The sequence below is a fragment of the Dipodomys spectabilis genome, unplaced genomic scaffold (genome assembly GCF_019054845.1).
Source record: "Dipodomys spectabilis isolate Male_0828 unplaced genomic scaffold, ASM1905484v1 ptg000360l, whole genome shotgun sequence".
Lineage (NCBI taxonomy): Eukaryota > Metazoa > Chordata > Mammalia > Rodentia > Heteromyidae > Dipodomys > Dipodomys spectabilis.
In genome coordinates, this window is record NW_024871037.1 from 188458 (window position 1) to 202137 (window position 13680).

General features: G+C 45.1%; 1 protein-coding gene across 1 annotated transcript; it reads right to left on the reverse strand.

The window, feature by feature from the left end:
* Positions 1-7031: 7031 nt before the first annotated feature.
* Ccr3 (C-C motif chemokine receptor 3) lies at positions 7032-11464 on the reverse strand. The gene is made up of 2 exons (XM_042666011.1): positions 11400-11464; positions 7032-8374 (listed from the first exon to the last, which is right to left on the reverse strand). Exon 2 carries the CDS (start codon positions 8361-8363, stop codon positions 7284-7286), a length of 1080 nt encoding a protein of 359 aa, XP_042521945.1. The 5' UTR covers positions 8364-8374; positions 11400-11464; the 3' UTR covers positions 7032-7283.
* Between the last annotated feature and the right edge of the window lie 2216 nt (positions 11465-13680).

Consider the following 13680-nt stretch of genomic DNA (forward strand, 5'->3'; position numbering starts at 1 on the left):
GGACACTGTCCCTGAGCTTTTGTGCTCCAGGTTAGCACTCTATCATTTGGGCCTCAGTGCCGCTTTCAAGGTTTGGTTTTGTTTTCGGTGCTTCATGGGAGATGAAATTCTCACGGACTTTTCTACCCAGGCTGGCTTTGAACCATGATCCTCAGATCTCAGCCTCCAGAGTAGCTAGGTGAACAGGCGTGAGCCACCAGCCCCGGGCTTCATCTTTCTTGATGAGTATTTAGGGAAGAGAAGGCAGACTATGAATTTCTTTTGTAAGATGATCCAATTTCCATTCCTCTTTTTGTGTGTGTGTGTGTGTCTTTTTTTTTAAAATATAGTAACCATAGTTTTACGTTCCTCTTTTGGTTTCTTACTCTTGAACCCTGACTCTTCTAGTTCTTTCAATTCCGTCTCCTGAATTTTTAGAACAACTTGGTATCTTCCAACAGAAATGGCAAGTGTACGCTTTGCCTGGCTCTTTTAAGAGCAGTGCCTAAGAATTAAGAGCCTTTGAGGAAAGAGACAAGATAAATTCCGAAGTGCTTTTTTCCTCCTTTCAGCGTGTGTGGTGGAAGGTGTTGAGTTTTAGCTCCGGATTGAGGCTGGAGGGTTTTGTGTGTGTGTGTGTGTGTGTGTATGTGTGTATGTGTGTGTGTGTGTGTGTGTGTGTGTGTGTGTGGTGTGTGTGTGTTGTTTTGCTTTGTTTTGTTTTCCATTGTGAGGCTTGAACTCAGGCCCTGGGCGCTGTCCCTGAGCTTCTTTTGCTCAAGGCTAGTGCTCTACCACTTGAGCCACAGCACCACTGCCAGTTTTTGAATAGTTCACTGGTGATGAGTCTCAGAGAAGCCAGGTGCCAATAGCTCACACCTGTCATCCTAGCTTCTCAGGAGACTGAGATCTGAGATCATAGTTCAAAGCCAGCCAGAGCAGAAAAGTTCATGTGATTCATCTCCAATAAACTACTCAGAAAAAGCCAAAAGGGGCATGGTGGCTCAAATGGTAGGACACTAGCCTTGAGCACAAAGATAGCATGTAGGCCCTGAGTTCAAGCCCCAGGACCAGCAAAAAAAGGGGGGGGGGGACAGGAAAAGTGCTTAGTGGTAGAGTGCTTGCCTAGCATGCTTGGTTCAATCCCTCAGTATCACATGCACAGAAAAAGCTGGAAGTGGCGCTGTGATTCAAGTGGTAGAGCTCTAGCCTTGAGCAAAAGAAGCTCAGGGACAGTGCCCAGGCCCTGAGTTCAAGCCCCAGGACTGGCAAAAATAAAAAAAAGTCGCATGGACTTTCCTGCCTAGGCTGGCTTTGAACCACGATCCTCAGATCTCAGCCTCCTGAGTAGCTGGGATGACAGGCGAAAGCCACCAGTGCTTAGCAAGGCTAAAATTTTAATTTGGAAGTCATTTGGTGCCATAATTATTCCATAATGGCAAGGTTTTATCAGCCTATATTCTTATTCATTTGTTTATCTAATTTATTTTTAGTGATCTTTAAACCGTTGTATAAAGGGGTTTCAACTCAACAAAGTAATATATATATATTTAAAAATTGCATATATATATCATGCACTTAAAGAATTATGCACCTTAACCAGGTGCTGGTGGCTCAAGTTTGTCATCCTCAATACTCAGGAGGCTGAGGATTGTGGTTCAAAGCCAGCCTGGGCAGGAATGTCTGTGAAATTACCACAAAAAGCCAGAAATGGGGCTGCTGTGGCCGAATGCTAGTCTTGAGCAAAGAAGCTCAGGGACAGCACCTAGCTCCCTGAGTTCAAGCCCCAGCTTGAGCATACACACATTTGGGTGTCAGTTTGGGTTTAGCTCACTTCCTCTTTTTGACCCTTGTTAATTTGGTTTGTTGTCTGCCCTTGCGGTGCATCCCACACAGGCCCTTATGGTTGGTACCCATTTTGGGGGCTGGACTTGCAACTTCCTTTTTTTAAGTTTTTGGTTCTAGTCCTAGGAATTGAAGTCAGGGTCTGGGCGCTGTTGCTGGGCTTTTGTACTCAAGGCTAGCACTCTTACCCTTTGAGCCACAGCTCCACTTCCAGGTTTTGCTAGTTCATTGGAGACTTTCCTGCCTGGGCTGGCTTTGAACCACGATCCTCACATCTCAGCCTCCTGAGTAGCTTGGATGACAGGTGTGAGCAACCAGCACTCTGTCATTCCTTCCCTTTCTTTCTTTTTATTGTTTTGTTGTCCTGGGGCTTGATTTAGGGCCTGGGCACTGTCCCTGAACTTCTTTTGCTCATGGCTAGTGTTTTACCACTTAAAGCTTTTTGAAGAGTCTCATGGACTTCCCTGCCCAGGATGGCTTTGAATTGAGTTCCTTGTCTCCTCAGATCTCAGCCTCCTAAGTAGCTTGTAATACAAGCATGAGCTGCTAGTTCCCAGGCCTTTTTCCCTTTTTATAAATGACAACAGTTACAACTTTGAGAGATGAACCGTGCTCTGAACATAGCCTAGAACTATGTTCACCTTGGTCTTGACTAGGTGTCTCTCTGTCTAGCCCCATGTTACAAATCTGTTCACATTTCACAATGTCTCCCTGGTCCAAATGGTTTCCAACAACTTCTTCCTTCGAGAAGCTGTGGTTTTCTTGTGTTGATCTTATTTTATTTTACATCTCTTGAGTCACAGATTCCCCCCCCACCCCAGCATCATTGCACAAGAGGTGAGCTCCTTGGAACTGGGCGTTGATAATTGGCTCCTGTTGGAATACATGAGTCCCATTTCCCCAACTCTAGTTCCTCAGACCCAGCTGGTACCCTGCAGATACCCTCTGAAGTTGAAGAGAAAAATAAAATAAAATAAAAAATGGGTGCCAGTGGCTCACGTCTGTCATCCTAGCTATTCAGGAGGCTGAGATCTGAGGATCGTGGTTCAAAGCCAGCCAGGCAGAAAAGTCTGAGACTCTTATTTCCAATAAACCACTCAGAAAAAGCCAGAAGAGACACTGTGGCTCAGGTGCTAGAGTACTAGCCTTGAGCACAAAGAGGTTCAGGGACAGTGCTCAGGTCCTGAGTTCAAGCCCCAGGACCAGCAAAAAAAGAAAAAGGAAAGAAAAGAAAAAGTAATTGGTTCTCTGTAACCCTGGGAGAATCAACCTGTTGCATGTTTCTTGAATGTTCTGGATGTAGAAGGAAAGGGAAAGGAATAAGCTGGGTGCTTGTGGCTCACTCCTAGTTACTGTCATCCTAGTTACTCAGGAGGCTGAGTTCTGAGGATCATGGTTCAAAGCCAGCACTGGAGCAGGAGAATTCATGAGACTCTCATCTCCAATGAACTACTCAGAAAAGGCTAGAAGTGACCTGTTTAGGGACACCTGGTATTGAATCCATGTGCTCAGGGGTACCTCTGACAGGGACTAGATCTTTCTGACTGGCTGCCCCAAAGCCATCTTTCCTTCTTCCTTACTAGTCATTGACTGGACTCCCTTGCAGCTAGATATGGCCATTCAGTAGAGCTCTGGGTGAAGGAGATTCCAGTCCACTCAGAATCCTGTGCAACTTTTCTCTCCTCATCTTGTTGCTGCCCCTTTATTCTTCTAGAACCTTAGGGAGCCCACCTACCAGCCACACGAGCCACAGCTTCACCCCAGAAATGACAGAAACCAGATGGGAAGAAGCAGTGAGGGAAAAGTGTGTGAGTCACGAGGCTGTGGTTTGGTGGCTGCAGGCGGGGATGAACTGACTGTACTGGGTGGCTCGGTATATGGTTTGAAGTGGCATCTCTGCTGACGGTGTCATGCATTTCTCTGTTCAGCTTGGGTATCTATACATATATGGGCTGGGGGCAGGATGTGGGTCTTGGACAGGGTGGGGAGGGTGGGGGTACTGATACAAAGATTGGGAAAGGACATAATGAAGTCTTGAAGGGTGGGTCTACAAGAGACTGAGGAAGAAGTAATGAAGTCTAAGCATTGTTCTATCATACTCATTTCCTGCCATCATCTCCCAGTGTCTCCGCCTTACTCCATCGTTTTCTTGGGCCCCATTCAGGATTAGCTTGGTGGTGGAGAGTTGAGGGTTGCCAGATGAACAGAATTAAATCTGAATTACTCACTGGGAAGTTGTCACTTAACCTCCCTCCCTTCTTTCCTTCCTCCTTTCCTCCTTTCCTCCCTCCATCCCTTCCTCTCTTCCTCCTTCCATCTCTCTGTTTCTCTTTCTCTCTGTTTTCCCCCTCTCCATCTGCCTGTCTCTTTTTCTTTCTCTTCCTCTCGCTCTGCATTTCTCCAATTGCACAAGGTCACACATACCCAACGAAGCAACACTTTTGGGGGCTCCATTGAGAGAACTTATTTCCTTGAGCAAGGAGATGTTGGAGTAGCCTCCCATGGAGATTTGAGATGACAGAAGAAAGGGGAAATGTGGGTCATCTTCTGCTCCTCAGCCATTTCCATCTTGAGACTCCGATCTGGTCTCACGATGGCAATGTAGCTAAATGTCTACCAAAGGAAAAAAAAAGTGTATTGGTGCTTCAAAGGTAACCAAAAAAGGAAATACAACATACAAACGCATGGTCAGGTTTCGTGTATTTCCCAAAATGGCTACCGTTCTTCAATTAACCACACAGATATGGCTTTGTTGGTTGGTTTGTTTTTTTGACTTGGGGAGACCAGAAGGGGCGCTGTGGCTCAAGTGGTAGAGCGCTTAGCCTTGAGCAAAAGAAGCTCAGGGAAGCACCCAGGCCCCGAGTTCAAGTCTCATGACTGACAAAAATAAATAAAATAAAGTGGAGTTGGGTCTGGAGTAAAATGAAGTGAAATAAAGTAAACAAAATCAAATAAGTTTCTTTTTTTTAAAAAAAAGGCCTGTGGCCAAGTTTGCAACTCTGTCTCTGTCTCTGTCTGTCTGTCTGTCTGCCTGCCTCTCTCTCTCTCTCTCTCTCTCTCTTTCTCTCTCGGCCAGTCTTAGGACTTGGACTCAGGGCCTAGGTGCTGTCTCTTAGCTTCTTCATTCAAGGTTGACACTCTACCACTTGAGCCAGAGCTCCATTTCTAGTTTTTGCTGGTTAATTGGAGATAAGTCTTATGAGCTTTCCTACGCACAGTGGCTTTGAACCTTGATCCTCAGATTTCAGCCTCCTGGTAGCTAGGATTGCAAGCATGAGCCACTGGCATCCGGTCTTATCATCAGTTTTCCAAAATGCTCTGATTTGATCTGCCATGGACCCAGCAGTAATCCCTGCCCCCCCCCAAAAAAAATGTTCCAAACCTAATTGTTCTGTGATCTTTCTCCAGACTGGCTTTTCTGAGAGTCCTGAAATCACACACACACACACACACACACACACACACACACACACACACACACACACACACACATACACACACAGAGCTAGAAACAAAAAGGACTAGGGGATGTGGTTCAAAAGGCAGAGTTCTTGCCTAGCAAGTATAAAACCCTGAGGTTCAATCTCTAGTACCACCCAGAAAAAAAATCACTTATGTTTTCCCTCCTCACCCACCCCTACCCCAACTATCTGTACACCAGCAGCATTTGTGGTTAACAGACACCACTTCACAGGATAAGAGAGAACCCAAGACAATTTTTTAAAGCTTTTATTTTTAAACAGGGTGTTTTATTGTACATTTTGACTAAAGCACAGAGAGACAGAGGGGAGAGAGAGAGAGACAGACAGACAGACACAGAGACACAGAGAAAGATAGAAAGTGCTTTAAGGTTTCCAAGCCAGCTTGAGATTAGCGTTCTGTGTTTTGGATGTTTCAGAGTTTACATCCTAAACCCAACTTTCAGGCAGACACGATGGTGAGGAAATGGAGGGCCAGGCATAAGCAGTTGAGGATGGATGGAGTAGATGGCCCTTTGCCAAGCATTTGACTGAGAAAATATTAAAAAAAAAATGTTCTGACATCAAGGTGAGACTTTGTCTTGTGTTGGTTGCAAGTAGCTTGGAGATCTGTCCAGTTCGATCCGATGATGAGTTCCCTGCAGTAGCATTTGTAAGACGTTCAAGTTCATATCCTCAAGAGTTAGCTGAGAAGCTAGAATGTGCTTTGCAAATATTAAATGAACACATGAATGAATGAATGATGAGGGACCAGATGACCTGGCTACTCAGGAGGGTGAGATTTGAAGATTATATATCATCCAAAGTCCCTGAGATTCTTATCTCCCATGAACCATCAAAAACCAGGAAGGGAGCAGTGGTTCAAGTGGTAGAGTGCAACTAGTCTTGAATGAAAAAGCTAAGGGATAGCACCCAGGAGTGCATGCACATGCACAGGTGCACACGTGCACGCACACACACACACACACACACACACACACACACACACACAATTGTGAGCAAATAAATGAATAAGAAGTTGATGCTTGCTTATACCTTGCTGAATGACAACATACTAGGTCTTGGGCCAATGGGAAATGGTGCTATAGTGATGTCCACTGTTCTTTTCCCATTTTTTTTGTCTAGTCCCTAATATTTTAGCCAAAACAAACGCCCAAACGGTCTATTTGAGATGCAGTGAGGCTCAGAAATAACCTAATCTTTGGTTTGTTTATTTGTGCCCATCCCGGGACTTGAACTCAGTACTGTGCCTGAGCTTGTATGTTCCAAGCTGGTGCTCTACCACTTGGAGCCACAACTCTACTTCTAGCTTTTTTGATGTTCATTGAGGAATCTGTCAGACTTTTTCTACTCCTCCTGGACTGGCTTCAAATGGAGATCCTCAGATCTCAGCCTCTTGAGTAGCTAAGATGACAGGTGTGAGCCATCAACATCTAGCTATCTCATTTTTCTTTTTTTGCCAGTCTTGGGGCTTGAACTCAGCGCCTGGGCACTGTCCCCGAGCTGCTTTTGCTTAAGGCTAGTGCTCTAGCATTTGAGCCAACAACATCACTTCCGGCTTTTTTCTGTTTATTTGGTACTGAGGAATCGAACCCAGGGCTTCGTGTGTGCTAGGCAAGCACTCTACCACTGAGCCACCTTCCCAGCCCCGAACGTTTTTAAATCGGATGAGGCCAAATCATTTGTGCCATATTGAAGAATTAAACTCATAGCGGAAAGCTTCCATTATCTGGTGGCTGTCTGGATAGGCGTGAAGAATAGCTATAATAGCTTCACCTTTTGCTGATCACACATGATTCTGAATTGTGTGTGTGTGGATGTATGTGTGTGTGTGTGTGTGTGTGTGTGTAATAGGTAGCATGTTTCTGTGGCTCAGAAGCACAAAGAAATCCTTTCTTTTTGTTCTGTAGCCACCCGGGGTTGACTCTGTGCATTTATTTCCTCTTCCCAATCCATCTTTTTTTTTGTGCACCCAGGGATCTAAAACACAGCAGAGAGTTCCAACTCCCCCGTGGAAGGCGAAAGGGAACTCCTTTCCAGCTTCTCCCCGGGAAGGAAAGGCATGTAGTTCCCCACGCAGCTGAGCACGTGCCTCTGGAAGAAATGGCGTAGATATTTCCGGAACCTCTCGCCCACGAAGGCATAGATGACCGGGTTGACGCAGCAGTGGGTGTGGGCGATCACTTCGGTCACCTGCATGGCCACGTCCAGCTGCCGACTCTGCTCACAGCTGCTCTCCAACACCAGGCCTTGGAAAACCGAGAGGAGCAGCACCAGGTTGTAAGGAGCCCAGAACAGGAAAAAGACCATCATAATGATGAAAATGAGGCGGATGGCCTTGATTTTTTTCTTCCCGGGGCCTCGAAGCAGCGTCTTCACGATCCTGGAGTAGCAGATGACCATGAAGAGAAGGGGCAGGGCCAGGCCCAAGATATTCATTCTCAGCACGTGGAAATACTTCCAGCGCTCTTCTTCATCCTCTGGGTAGAGAGGGCTGCAGATCGACTCGTTCAGGTGTTCTTGGAACTCATGGAAGATGAACTCAGGGAGGGCCGCCAGCCCAGCCAGACCCCAGGTGACACCGCTGGTGATCACACCAAACATCACCGTCCGGGTTCGAAGGGCAAACACGGCATGGACGATGGCCAGGTACCTGTCGACGGTGAGCAGGATGATGAAGAAGATCTCGCTGTACAGGCCCAGGTAATAAGATCCAGAGATGAACTTGCACAGGATGCTCCCCCAAACCCACTCACCCCACGTGGCGTAGTGGATCCAGAAAGGAAGCGTGCAGAGGAAGAGCAAGTCGGAGATGGCCAAGTTGAGCAGGTAGATGTTGGCCAGAATCCTGAGCCTCTTGTATTTGATGAGAATCACCAGGACCATGGTGTTCCCCAGCAGGCCCAGGATGAACACCACAGAATACAGAGGGGGCAGGAACCGAGCCCCCTGCTCCTTGATGCTGATTTTCTCACAGGGCGAAGCCCAGTTGTAATCATAAGGTGTTGTGCCAACCACCACCCCGGTCCAAGTCTCCACTTCGGTTATAGGAGTCTCCATTCTGCTTGGCCCTGTAATCAAAGAAAACCAAAACCAAAACCAAATGCCAGGATTAATCACGATGACACACTCCAGTGGTTGATGTACTTACTCAGATGCAAAGGAGCTGAGCTGTTTAGCCTTTTTTTTTTTTCCCTCCAGTCCTGGAGCTTGAACTCTGGGCCTGAGCACGGTCTCTGAGCTTCTTTTGCCCAAGGCTAGCTCTCTACCACTTTGAGCCACAGCGCCACTTCCAGCTTCTTCTGTGGATGTGGTACTGAGGAATCGAACCCAGGGCTTCATGCATGCTAGGCAAGCACTCTACCACTGAGCCACCTTCCCAGCTGCTGTCTGTACATTTTAGAGATCCCTTAGAATATAGTTCCAAAGATGTATCAGCAACTGGAGCCAGTGATTCATGCCTATAACCATAGCTACTCAGCAGGCTGAGATCTGAGGATCAAGGTTTGAAGCCAGCCTGGCTAGGAAAGTCCATGAGACTCTTACCTCCAATGAACCAGCAAAAAGCTGGAAGTGGAGTCCTGGCTCAAGTGATAGAGCATCAACTTTGAGTTCTAGTTACACACACATACACACACACACACACACACACACACACACACACACACACTTGTTCTGTCTGTCTTTATCTATCTATATAGAGAGATATAGCTATAACTATAGATCTAGATCAATATATTTATCTATTATTATATTATCTATATATTACCTATATATTTATATATAATCTATAATCATACATATGTTTATATAGTATCTATTGATACATTTATATATCTATACCTATATGTATGTCTATATATTTATAAATCTACCTATACCTATCACCTATCTATATCTACCCATTTACGTCTATTGCTATAGATCTATAATGTATACATCTATAGAGATAGATATACAAGTATTTCTATAAAAAATATAGCTCTGGGCACCAGTAGCTCACATCTATAATCGTAGGAAGTTGAGATCTGAGGATTGTAGTTCAAAGCCAGTCCGCACAAGGAAAGTCTGTGAGACTCTTATCTCCAGTAAAACCACCAGAAAACCAGAAGTGGTGCTGTGGCTCTAAAAATGGCAAAGAAAAAGAAAGAAAACCCTCTTTGCCTAAAACAAATATCATACAAAGGGCAAATCATCCAAGGTGTTGTATCTCTAAAGCTCTTAATCCACTCTGCAAAATTTCTTTCAGCCAAGTGGGAAGGTAAATATATTCTTGACACTGTAGGAAACAGGCTCATTTCAACAGAGTCCATCAATATGGAAAAGATGTACGAGAAAAAATCTTAGTTGGCCAACGGAGATGGGTCTGGGAGACATCATTGGGGGGAATTATGTATTTCATTCCTGAGGATGATTGTCATTGACATAATTGGCCTTTCCTATTTCTGTTTCTGTTGATCACCTGTGGGGGTGAACATCCTTTGCTGAATTTATCTGCTTTTTCTTTTTTTGTCTGTTGTAGGGCTTGAACTCTAGGCCTGGGCGCTGTCCCTGAGCTCTTCAGCTCAAGGCGAGCGCTCTACCACTTGAGCCACAGCACCACTTCTGGTATTCTGGTGGTTCCTTGGAGATAAGAGTCTCATGGACTTTCCTGCCCGGGCTGGCTTTGAACTGCGAACCTCAGATCTCAGCTTCCTGAGTAGCTAGGATGACAGGCGTGAGCCACCGTCGCCCAGCTTGAATTTATCTGCTTTTGTTTATTGGGTCCTACAAAGGGTTCAAACTTCCCTTCAGAGAAACAACCCGGCTTGCGAGAGTCAATGGCCACCTTAGGAATTGAGCAGCAGGTATACCCCCAACTCCCATCATGCATACACTAGAAGATCCCCCGAGTCTAGCACATTCTCATGGAATACTCGTCAAACGATACCCTCTCCCCTCCATCCTCAGACAAAGTAAGGGTTTCCATAGGAGTTTGTAGGGGGTTCTATCTCAGGAAGCTGAGATCTGAGGATTGCAGTTCAAAGCCAGCCCAGGCAGGAAAGTCCTGGAGACATTTAATTTCAATAAACCACCAAAAAAGTCACAAATGGAGCCATAGCTCAAGGGGTAGAGTGCTAACCTTGAACAACAAAAAAAGGTCAGGGGAAGCCACCAGGTTCTGAGTTCAAGCCCCAGAACTAGCAGAAAAGTAAACAAAAACATATATTGGTACACATCTCTATTTATTGCTCACATAAAAATGTAGATCTGTATATACATATACACGAATATACATGCATACTAAAATATAAATTATATTTTCACTGAATTTCTTCCTTTTTTTTTTTTTTTTTGTCAGTCTTCGGGCTTGAACTCAGGGCCTGAGCACTGTCCCTGAGCTTCTTTTGCTCAAGGCTAGTGCTCTACCACTTGAGCCACAGCACCACTTCCGATTTTTTCTGTGTATGTGGTACTGAGGAATCAAACCCAGGGCTTCATGCATGCTAGGAAAGCACTCTACCACTAAGCCACCTTCTCAAGCCCTTCACTAAAGTTCTTAAAAATCAATATCAACAAACACAAATGACTTAGCAGTAACCTTTTTGAAGTGGTTATGATCTTAATATTTGGAGAATTTATGGAAGTTGAACAGTTTCAAAAAACCAAGTTCAATAAACAAATAAATAAGCCAAGTTCAAGCCCAGCACTAGAATCCTAGCTACTCAAGAGGCTGAGCTCTGAAGATCACATTTCAAATCCAGCCCAAGCAGAAGAATCCATGAGACTCTTATCTCCAATGTAATCGGGGAAAAGCTGGCCAGGGGAGCTGTGGCTCAAGTGGTAGAGCACCAGCCTTGAGTATAAAAAGCTAAGCAAGAGATGCGTGCAAGCCCCTGAGTTCAAGCTCTAGTACCAGAATGCACACACACACACACACACACACACACACACACACACACAGAAAAGCCAAATTCAGATGAGGGTGACAAGCAAGCATGTTCTAATGCAGGCAGGAAAAAGGAACAAGAAAATCAGAAGAAAGCAAAGAGGAAAATGGGCATCGGTAGCAACACTGATTGATTCCCTTTTTAAACAGGTAACTTCCCAGCCTACCTGGAAATAATCTTCTAACTAAACCACCTCTGCAGCCTTTTCCTCTCTCCTTTTCTGAAGGAGAAGGAAAAGAAGACAAGTAGTACCGGATCTAGAAAAGTTGATTCTGCAGTCAGTGGTAGATGAGCTCTTATCACTCGTGAAACGGAAGATAACCGTGGGTAACCATTGGTAGATAAGTTCTCACGGCTAATAATGAAGAACACAACCTAGGGAGTAAATAACACCACTTCCCATTTTACCAGGAAGTAACCAGAGACGGCTAAAAGATGTGACCTAGCAGGAGAGGGAGGAGATTGCTTCCAGGTGTGCCAGTTACCTAGGTAACACAGATACAGGGCAGAAAGTTAGGCAAGAGCTACAGAGGTGTCTACACACAGGGACTACATGGCCCGGGGCAGACCTTAACATTCCAGCCTTTTGATCACTATGAGAAAGAGCGCAGATTCCTCCTTGGATGTCAGAGGTAAAAGGTGGAGATGTGATCTCCTCTGGGAGGAAGCAGCAGGCAGCTACTGTCTCTTGGTGGACAAGGTCTGGACAGAAAATTAAAAAATTGGATGACTGGGGTAGATCGGCTAGTTCTTATAGGGTCAGGTAACAAAGACAAGAATGTAGACAAGTGAAGATGGGCAGGCTACTTAACTTCTGTTGACTTTCGGCTGATGTGACATCATCTCCTCTTACTCCTCTCCATGGTCCCTTGTTCCCCAGACTAGCTGAGTCCCAGGGATCTAGATGCTTATTGCTGGGGTGACTCATCCCAGTTGGTATTCCTGGAGTTTTGAACTCAAAGCCTGGGCATTGTCCCAGAGAACTTCTGTTCCAGGCTAGCACGTTGAGTTACAGCATCATTTCCAGTGTTTGGCAAGTTAATCAGAGATAAGCATCTCTTGATCCATGCTTCCAGACTGGCTTTTTTGCTGGTTTAGTTGGAAGATGGAGGGCTCAGGGATTTTTCTGCCCGGGGCTGGCTTTGAACTGCAATCTTGGCCCTAAAAACCCTTTATTATTTCCAAGCAACAAGGAGATCAAATAGAAGTAAGCAGAGCTTACCTGCGCCTTGTCAAGAATTAACCAACAAATATTCTGCAATGACAAAACTCGGTAGATGTGATGGGCTAAGTTTTAGCACAGATATAGTATTGATTTCTGGTGATCCTAACAATGCCTAAATCAACCAAAGTTTACAAGAAGCTCTCCTAAACTACATCTGTTTCACTAGCATAACATAACCAGCCTTTTCCAGGTCAGGCTGGGTCAGATTGCAAATCTAATACTACAAAAAGAATGTCACACCAGAGTCTTAGTGTTTGCAAATCCAAAGCAATCTTTCACCAAGAATCAGCTGCCTGTAATAGAGTCAAGCTAGAGTCTAGTCTTTTTTTTTTTTTTTTAACCATGGTGGAGGTAGTCAGAATGGTCTAGGCAGGAGTAAGACCTGTCTTCCAGATTGGAAGAGATGGACTGGATCTGGTCTACATGGAGACTGGCTGGCACAGAACTACGAATCCAAACTGAACACACTTCAGGAATCTCAGACCATTGAAGCCAAGTCACTTGATTGCAATGCCAGATAACAAGTTTACACAGACACTGACATGCATACATAGGTGCGCACGTGCGCATACACAAACTGTGCACGTTAAGTTTTACCGTGCACAAAAATGAGTAATGTGACCTCCCTTATGACCCGGTCATACCACTTCTAGACATCTATCCTGAACAACAGGAACCAATATACAAGGACACGTGCACCTCCATGTTTATTGCAGCACTGTTCACAATAGCCAGGGTATGGAAACAACCCAGATGCCCCACCACAGATGAATGGATCCAAAAATTGTGGTATCTACACACAATGGAATATTACGCAGCCATCAGAAAGGACAAAATAATGGTATTTGCCGGGAAAAATGGATGGATCTAGAAGGAATCATGTGGAGCAAGGTAAGCCATGAGCAAAGAGACAAACAGCATATGGTCTCCCTGATAAGTGGATGTTAAATCCAAAATGTTAGGTGATATCACAAAATTAACAGGACTTAAGAAACAAAGGACTTCCACTCATCTGGTCGAATCACTACTAAATAACCCCCATGCTGCTGATCACATATATGGTACATACTTGCACACCGGAGGGAAACCAGGAGGATGACACAGAACTAGAGGGAATCAGGGAAAAACATACAACAGCGGGACCCATCAGCTGCACTGGACATTGATCAAAATGAACTAAGCAACTCAATGGCAGCGATGGGAGGGAGGGAACAAGAGGGAA

What these genes read in the sequence shown, in the direction of transcription:
- Ccr3 (XM_042666011.1), bottom strand. Translation starts at nt 8,363, where the DNA reads ATGGAGACTCCTATAACCGAAGTGGAGACTTGGACCGGGGTGGTGGTT.